Raw genomic sequence first — 9951 nt, forward strand, 5'->3', positions numbered from 1 at the left:
TACCTTGTTTAATATTGAAGAATCCCTACATTCCTTTTCTTAGGTCCCCCCTGCCCTCTTAGAGAAAGAAAATTGAAAGGGTAAGATAAGTATGATGATTAACAGTCATCCAGTTACAGGTTAGAGTAGGGACCTGTCTGTCTACTCCCAAGTTCCTGTAGTTAGCACTGCTAGGCAGGTCTGAATGTCTGTTACATCAGTAAGACTATCCATGCTTTTAAGTAATAACAGTGAATTTTGGCCGATGGGCAGGGGTGGGGGGGAACTACTGCAGAGCTTCTTTTTGCTTGACTCTGCAGATAACCGCAGTGACGTGATGTGTAAAGCTGCTGTTCCTTCACCTTGCCAGCAGCTGGAAAACTTTCCCTCTCTGGTGTCGCACTCAAAATCAGAAAACTCTACTATGCTCTGGCTGCCTCATTCTGTCCTTCCAACCTAATGTTATAGGGACCTTAATATTTGATAAGCATGGAAAAAATTCCTATGAGAGATTGGGGCCAGACAAGTCTCTATTAATCTCACGCAATTTCCTGGCCATCTGAGATAGGAGAGAGGAAAAACCATGTGTGGAGGGAATACCAGAGGATGGACAGAGGGCACTGAGAAACTGGGAGGTTTACTTAAGAACCCGATACCAGAATTGCTGACTTGAGTGTACACGAGCCTGATTCATATGGCTTGATTTGTTTGTGTGTATGTCGGGCGGGGGTGGGGTGGGTCTGTCTGTAAGACTTGTGAATTCTAGTTGTTGTCATGAAATTTCCTAATAATAGGAAACCTCTTTCTACGTGTATCCATCCTGTTGGACAGGACCTACAGCAGGTTCTCACTAGGCTGAGGACAATGGGGGACACTTAACTTTAAAACTATGTTCTGATGATAGCATCTTTATGCTAAGTACGGTGCCTGAGTTGGGAACCCAGTTTGGCCAAGTTGGTGTTAAGGAGAATGGGGGTTAGGAGTGGAAAGTTACTGAAGGTTGACAGAGACAGATGACAAAAACAAAAGGTTCTAAAAGAAATCACTAGGGGAAGACGCACAGGACATTTGGGCAAGAGGAAGGAAAGGGATGAACTGGCCAAGGTCAGGTTAGCTGAGCTTGGGGGAGAAGGCTCTGCTTTTGTGCATAAAAGTGATGCATTGCAACAGAAGGATGTTGGATGACCCCAAGTGACCCTGATCCAGGCCCATAGAATGGCCTGGTGTTTTGAGGAAACTGAGGCCAGGAATTGTGAATAGGGTTTACAATTTAGATAACACTATATATTTACAATTAGATAACACTATATATTATGCCACTTTTTCTGATGGCCTTAGACACCTGTGTGACACTTATATCACTGTGTACAATCGGAAAGTCACATATGCAGTTTGTGAAAATAGTTTATACACAAGATGTACAGTTAATAAGGCCAGGGCCCTACATCACTCTCCGTTCCTCTTATGTGATTGTAGTAATAATTGCGTTCTTTGAGAGTGTTTTTAACTGTGTGAAAAGAAAAGGAGTACTTGTGGCACCTTAGAGACTAACCAATTTATTTGAGCATAAGCTTTCGTGAGCTACAGCTCACTTCATCGTGATTATATACACTGTAATGCAAACAGCTGTGGAATCTTATTTTTGCCTGTGTAGATTTAAGAACTTTAGAGAGTTATGGAATTTAAGCTTTTAAAAGAAAAAAAATCATATTCTGTAAGAACAGCCCTGAATTTCACTGAATTATGCACATTACTGAATGGACAACTTTATACTCGGAATAGATGAAGCTTTTAAGATTGAGGCATGTTAAAGGGCTGTCTGCATGATATTGTAAATTCCCAGCACTCAGCTTCATACTGCTTGCACTTCTAACTGTGCAGGTCCTAAGGCAGTTGCCTGGCATACTGCATGGCAAAGTTAGCCACAGCAGCATACTCTTCCTTAAGAAATCTGTTAAAAGGGACAAAACATCAGACCAATCAGTGTTTAAAGATAAGGTGAGATTCTTGACTTTGGGGGGGAGGGATAGCTCAGTGGTTTGAGCACTGGCCTGCTAAACCCAGGGTTGTGAGTTCAATCCTTGAGGGGGCCATTTAGGGATTTGGGGCAAAAATTGGGAATTGGTCCTGCTTTGAGCAGGGGGTTGGACTAGATGACCTCCTGAGGTCCCTTCCAACCCTGATATTCTATGATTCTTAAACCCTCATGCCTGCCAAATCCAAAGTATTGTTACAAGGAACTTCCTTTTTTCTTATCAAATGTTCACTCCAGTCATTTTGCTCTTCAAGCTTTTTTGTTACAAAAGGACAAAATGTACAGAATCGATTTTCATTTCAAATTTTTTAAAAAATGTTTCTTTTTGGATGTAGACCAGGCCTGTAAAATTTCAGTCCAGAAGCTTGAATGTTTTCCGAATGTTGAGTGAATGAAAAGAGGGCTAAAGAAAACATTTTGATAACCTTAAATACCGCTGTTAGGAGAGCTCCAGTTATACAACCCACCGCTACTTTAAATGATGATGTGCAGTGTCTCTGGTAGGCAGATCATAGAGGGTCTGAAAAACTAATGCATTACAGCAAGGTTTTCAAAAAGATGGAGTCACATAATTTAGGAAACAAAATGACTCTCTCCTGCCCCTTGAAACCAGAATTGTTTCCAATTCCAGGTATCAAAGGTGGAGATTTACCATAGTTCAGTTCATCTAGGGGAAAATGCAGTTGTAGTTCAGGGACTACTGAGCTTCTCAATCTCTACAGCTTTGTTACTTCAAGTAGTAAATGCTCTCCAGGATAACACGACCTAGGAGTTATCTTTCCCTTTTTTAAAGAACTAGTTGGAGTTTGTCTAGAAAAGTGTAGATGCTCATGGGAATAAAATGAATAAGATTAAAATAAAATTACACGATTCAGCCTAACATGTCATTGCTGTCAAGGCTGTTACTGTTGAATGTAGACACTTCCAAAAGCTTCCAGGAAGCTCAAAGCCAGACTGGTCAACAGGGCATTGAGCATGGACAATACAGCTACGGTCTGTTGTGTTTACAAGTCAGCATTCTGTTGGGCTAGTGAGCGGGACTGATTTAGCACTGTTTCACAACACCTTCCCAATCATGATGACTTTATACAGATTACATTCCCATAAGAACCACACTGACCATTTATAATGACAGGTTTCAGAGTAACAGCCGTGTTAGTCTGTATTCGCAAAAAGAAAAGGAGTACTTGTGGCACCTTAGAGACTAACCAATTTATTTGAGCATAAGCTTTCGTGAGCTACAGCTCACTTCATCAGATGCATACTGTGGAAAGCGTAGAAGATCTTTTTATACACACAAAGCATGAAAAAATACCTCCCCTCACCCCACTCTCCTGCTGGTAATAGCTTATCTAAAGTGATCACTCTCCTTACAATGTGTATGATAATCAAGTTGGGCCATTTCCAGCACAAATCCAGGTTTTCTCTCCCCCCCCGCCCCCACAAACCCACTCTCCTGTTAGTAATATTTCCAACATACCTCTGAACAACATACTAATCCACAGAGACCTCCCTACCAACACTACAAAAAGAAGGATTCTAGGTGGACTCCTCCTGAAGGTCGAGACAGCAGACTGGACTTCTACATAGAGTGCTTCCACTGACGTGCACGGGCTGAAATTGTGGAAAAGCAGCATCACTTGCCCCATAACCTTAGCCGTGCGGAACACAATGCCATCCACAGCCTCAGAAACAACTCTGACATCATAGTCAAAAAGGCTGAGAAAGGAGGTGCTGTTGTCATCATGAATAGGTCAGAATATGAACAAGAGGCTGCTCGGCAGCTCTCCAACACCACTTTCTACAAGCCATTACCCTCTGATCCCACTGAGAGTTACTAAAAGAAACTACAGCATTTGCTCAAGAAACTCCCTGAAAAAGCACAAGATCAAATCCGCACAGACACACCCCTGGAACCCCGACCTGGGATATTCTATCTACTACCCAAGATCCATAAACCTGGAAATCCTGGGCGCCCTATCATTTCAGGCATTGGCACCCTGACAGCAGTATTGTCTGGCTATGTAGACTCCCTCCTCAGGCCCTACGCTACCAGCACTCCCAGCTACCTTCGAGACACCACTGACTTCCTGAGGAAACTACAATCCATCGGTGATCTTCCTGATAACACCATCCTGGCCACTATGGATGTAGAAGCCCTCTACACCAACATTCCACACAAAGATGGAGTACAAGCCGTCAATAACACTATCCCCGATAATGTCACGGCTAACCTGGTGGCCGAACTTTGTGACTTTGTCCTTACCCATAACTATTTTAATTTGGGGACAATGTATACCTTCAAATCAGCGGCACTGCTATGGGTACCCGCATGGCCCCACAGTATGCCAACATTTTTATGGTTGACTTAGAACAATGCTTCCTCAGCTCTCGTCCCCTAACGCCCCTACTCTACTTGCGTTATATTGATGATATCTTCATCATCTGGACCCATGGAAAAGAAGCCCTTGAGGAATTCCACCATAATTTCAACAATTTCCATCCCACCATCAACCTCAGCCTGGTCCAGTCCACACAAGAGATCCACTTCCTGGACACTGCAGTGCTAATAAACGATGGTCACATAAACACCACCCTATACCAGAAACCTACTGACCGCTATTCCTATCTACATGCCTCCAGCTTTCACCCTGACCACACCACACGATCCATCGTCTACAGCCAAGCTCTGCGATACAACCGCATTTGCTCCAATCCCTCAGACAGAGACAAACACCTACAGGATCTCTATCAAGCATTCTTACAACTACAATACCCCCTGCTGAAGTGAAGAAACAGATTGACAGAGCCAGAAAAGTACCCAGAAGTCACCTACTACAGGACAGGCCCAACAAAGAAAATAACAGAACGTCACAAGCCATCACCTTCAGCTCCCAACTAAAACCTCTCCAACGCATCATCAAGGATCTACAACCTATCCTGAAGGACAACCCATCACTGTCACAGATCTTGGGAGACAGGCCAGTCCTTGCTTATAGACAGCCCCCCAACCTGAAGCAAATACTCACCAGCAACCACATACCACACAACAGAACCACTAACCCAGGAACCTATCCTTGCAACAAAGCCCGTTGCCAACTGTGTCCACATATCTATTCAGGGGACACCATCACAGGGCCTAATAACATCAGCCACACTATCAGAGGCTCGTTCACCTGCACATCCACCAATGTGATATATGCCATCATGTGCCAGCAATGCCCCTCTGCCATGTACATTGGTCAAACTGGACAGTCTCTACATAAAAGAATAAATGGACACAAATCAGATGTCAAGAATTATAACATTCATGAACCAGTCGGAGAACACTTCAATCTCTCTGGTCACGCGATTACAGACATGAAAGTTGCTATATTACAACAAAAAAACTTCAAATCCAGACTCCAGCGAGAGACTGCTGAATTGGAATTCATTTGCAAATTGGATATAATTAACTTAGGCTTGAATAGAGACTGGGAATGGCTAAGTCATTATGCAAGGTAACCTATTTCCCCTTGTTTTTTCCTACCTCCCCCCTCCCGACGTTCTTGTTAAACCCTGGATTTGTGCTGGAAATGGCCCACCTTGATTATCATACACATTGTAAGGAGAGTGGTCACTTTAGACAAGCTATTACCAACAGGAGAGTGGGTTTGTGTGTGGAGGGGGCGGGGTGAGAAAACCTGGATTTGTGCTGGAAATGGCCCAACTTGATTATCATACACATTGTAAGGAGAGTGATCACTTTAGATAAGCTATTACCAGCAGGAGAGTGGGGTGGGGGGAGGTATTTTTTCATGCTTTGTGTGTATAAAAAGATCTTCTACACTTTCCACAGTATGCATCTGATGAAGTGAGCTGTAGCTCACGAAAGCTTATGCTCAAATAAATTGGTTAGTCTCTAAGGTGCCACAAGTACTCCTTTTCTTTTTACTGACCATTTACAAGATCTGCTGTTTAGTTTACAAACTTTAGAGGGCAAAGTCTGACCTGAACTAGCAGTTATTTACCTGCATCTTTCCAGCTAGAATCAATAGGGGTTTTACATATTATCGTCCATGCACTGATCTGAGAATGTAAACCGTATTTACTTCATTTAAATAAAAGGTTGATCGTTAAGATTGTTGTTTATCACAGATGAAAACACTTTACAAAGTAACCTGAATTCCTGATACAGCTGATTATTCCAATCCACTGGTAATATTTTGAATTAAAAGATGGGTACCTTTTATTTATTAGTTCTTGGTTTTTGTGAGATGTGTATGCCAATTCCCAGTAAAGAAAATATAACATACTTGTTAGGGGGCTTATTCCTTCACCCACTTACTTCCCTGGTCCTTCTCGCATGAACAGAGAGCAACAATACCCGAAGTCCAAAAGTGCAAACAATTCGATGTTTATTGGGGTGAACTTCCAGCAAGCATGATTCCAGTTTCCTTCCTTAGTGTCCTCCTTCCCAGCTCTGACACCACAGAGCCTTACACCTGTGTCCGTGTTCCCATTCCTGCCCTTAGCCAAACATGATTCCAATTTCCCCACTCCCATTCCCTGTTCCCATTTCCCCCTTTAGCAAAACATGATTCCAATTTCCCCACTCCCATTCCCTGTTCCTGTCTCCCTCACCCACACACCCACACACTCACTTCCTGATTGACTGCTGACTATATAGTAAAACTTGAGTTCAGCTTAGCTATACCTAAACCAATCATTTTCCTGAAATTTAACTAACGAATCCTAACATATTGTAACATGATTATGTAACCAATTATATCCCACCACCTTAATTAGTTTACACCCAGCAAAATTAATTATACATCAGTCAGAAACAATCACAGAACCAGACAGAGATTATACAGACAAACAATAGCAAAGTGGGAACTATGATGACAAAACAATACAGAAGTGAGGATTTCACATCCCAGCTATGGATATGTGAGTTCTTGCCAGACAGGATGCTATCAAACTAAGTTTCCTTTTACATCTTCTAGGCACTTCCCGTTCTTTGGAGGCGATCAGCATTATCAGGACAGGATTGTATTCCTAACAGCCCAATAGCACCTTCTTTCAATGTGACTAGTTTGGAATGTGAGGATGTGACCATTCACTTCCCAGCTTATGGCTGCCTCTGCTGCTTAGCCAAAGGCCTTAGCCTAAGAACAGGGCCTCAGACTGTCACAGTAAGAGAAGGCCCTTACACTGGCAGACAGTGATTTTGATTCTTTCTTTTATACCTCTAACTAGTCAAGTGATAAGAATACACCTAAATTCTTAAAGTACAGGCCTTTGCAGACAGGCCTGAATATCTATATCCTAACAATACTGTAAATGTTTGTTGAATATTTTCAGACGCTTTCCTTCACCCTCCCAGAAGTGTTTCTGGGGTCAGATAACTTGGGTCCTGATTCAGCACTGCAGGTATGAGCATCTTCTGCAAGGTGCTAAACTTCCATAATTCCCATGCTGGTGAGTTGTGGCCATTTAACACCTTGCAGAACTGCATTCTTATGTCCTGACTGAGGAAAAACACTTAAGCACATGCTTAAATTCATCCTTGTTTAAGAAAGCTTAAGCATGTGCTTAAGTACCCTTCCTGAATAGAGATGCTTTACTCAATCGGGAAGGTATGTGAGATATAATAGGCTTTGTCTGGATGGAGATGTGGATCAAATTATAGTGGACCACCAGGTCTTCTAGTGTTATGATTTATTTAGTCTCAAGAAACAACTCAGAATAGTCTTTGATTCTAGTTATTGTCTCCTATTTGCCATTGTACTTTTTAGAGCCAAATATCCTCATATTTCTACATTTAGGTTGATACTCCATGATGTCTCCCTTTTGCTGTAAAGAAGTGTTTTGTTTTTTTTTAAACTATAGTGGTGGATAGAGGTTCATGTCTATGAAATCAGGTTTCTTGTTCTCACATTGTACACTCATAGCCTAAAGATCCTCATCAGTTTGTCCCCAATTGTCTCTAGTCTAAATCAGGTTAGAAATAGTTAGTTACATTGCTGCAAACCCCTGGAATAGACTCTCCTAAGAATGCCTTAAATTGATTTAGATTAAATGGATTTATGTGGCAGTGATTTAACTAAATTGGTTTCTAAACAGATTTAGTTACATTGATGCACAAACTGTATGTAAACAAAGCCCTAAAGGAGACTGATGTTTTTAAGTTGGAATCACACCTCTACTCCATTGTCCTGGTGACCCTTAGAAAACCAATGACAGAAATTTGAGGGTTTCTTTGCCCCTAAAGAATTCCCCAAAGATATTGCAACAGTGTATTGCGGAGATTCCATGTTTTTATGAGATCCTTCTCAAGGAACTCCCTTTCATCTCCTCCTCCAAGGATGTCACCTGGTGGAAGCGACAGTTAATAAAATAGCATAAATAGCTGCAAATCCCTGTATCTCTAAAGGGAGTCCTGGGTACCAAAGAAAGTTGGGCAATTTTTTGGAGGGGCAAATACTAAATTCACCAAAAAATGCATTTCAGGGGGACACTGCAACTTTTTGCAAATTTTGTTCAAATTTGGCAAATAGTTTAGGTTGGAAAAAAAAAACTTCAAAACTGATAATTTTCACAGTGAACTATTCTGACATTTTGCTGTAGAAATGTCTATTCAAATCAACCTGAACAATTTTTTTCTGATTTCAGTTTTGATGAGAAAAACCCTAACAAATCAGTTTTGGTTTGAAACTAAACAGTCTTTTTTGGATTTCTCAGATCTTCCACTGAACCAAAAAAATCAAGTATTTGCTCAATGGTATATAAGAGCCTCACTGCCTTCGATAGAAGCACTATACTTGGAAGCCACAGTGGGGAAGTGAGAAGAATGGTGCTTCACTACTTCAGAGGAATGTGGGTGGAATAACCTCAAAGTTTTGTTTTAAATTTTCAGTGTCTCTATAATCCTTTCTCTCTTCTCCAGGCGCTGAGGATATGTGGGGTGCATACAGCGACATGCGGGAGGCGAATTATAAAAATTCAGATAAATATTTCCATGCTCGTGGGAATTATGATGCTGGTCAAAGAGGGCCTGGCGGTAAATGGGCAGCAGAAGTTATTAGGTAATGGATTCCACTTGGATTGTGAGTTAAAAGTCGGCAGAGAGCTATGCAATCAAATTACTGTGAAGTACATTGTACTTCATAACTAGTTATTGTCCTGTTTGAAGCGAGGACATTTTTATTTAACCTCTGAACTGGCTAAGTGTGAAGACTGTGCCCATTCTTGAGTTGTAAAGGAGGTTTCTGAGCTGACCTATTTAGAAATATTCTGATATCAGATCTCAGTACTATGTGCAGGGAGGCCAATGTTTTCACCACAGGGCTTTTAAAATTTAAATAATCGCAGGACCTCACTTTAATCTAGAATTGGTACATATTGTCCTTGGTATTTCATCCAAAGAAACTATGATCATAGGTTCACTTGCAGTCCTCTAATGAGGATTGTTTTCAAATGTTGACTTTGAACATGATGACTATGATACAAAGGAGCTTATATCTTAGTGGAGGCAAATAATGGGAAAGCTTTTCAATTCACAACTACTGCAGTGATGCACTTCTGGGATGACTCCTGCTATTTAGAGACAGGCTAAGATTTGTGTCTGTGACAAGGTAAGTGAGCTAATATCTTTTATTGGAATAACTTCTGTTGGTGAGGTGTTTGTGCATGTCCTCAATTTTATGGAAAAGTAGGGATTAAACTATGGGGGATAAGTGTAAAGTAAATAATTTAGTTAATGATATTTAACTATAAACCGTCTAGGATAACCTTTGTTTCCTCTTTCCAGTGATGCCAGGGAAGGTTGGCAGGGTGACATTAGCGGCAGAGGAGCTGAAGTCACACGTCAAGACCAGGAGGCAAATGCATGGGGCAGAAGTGGAGGAGACCCAAACCGCTACAGACCAGAGGGCCTTCCCTCGAAATACTAA

At 41.6% G+C, this 9951-nt stretch overlaps 1 protein-coding gene across 1 annotated transcript; it reads left to right on the top strand.

Moving 5' to 3' along the window:
* Positions 1-8940: 8940 nt before the first annotated feature.
* Positions 8941-9951, top strand: LOC125639219 (serum amyloid A protein). The gene is made up of 2 exons (XM_048855916.2): positions 8941-9084; positions 9810-9951. The coding sequence occupies exons 1-2, from the start codon at positions 8957-8959 to the stop codon at positions 9949-9951; spliced, it is 270 nt and encodes an 89-aa protein (XP_048711873.1). The 5' UTR covers positions 8941-8956.

This window comes from Caretta caretta, chromosome 6 (assembly GCF_965140235.1).
Source record: "Caretta caretta isolate rCarCar2 chromosome 6, rCarCar1.hap1, whole genome shotgun sequence".
NCBI lineage: Eukaryota > Metazoa > Chordata > Testudines > Cheloniidae > Caretta > Caretta caretta.

Coding starts and splice junctions, on each gene's coding strand:
- LOC125639219 (XM_048855916.2), top strand. CDS start 8,957: ATGTGGGGTGCATACAGCGACATGCGGGAGGCGAATTATAAAAATTCA. Junction 9,085..9,809: donor TGGGCAGCAGAAGTTATTAG/GTAATGGATTCC, acceptor TCCTCTTTCCAG/TGATGCCAGGGAAGGTTGGC.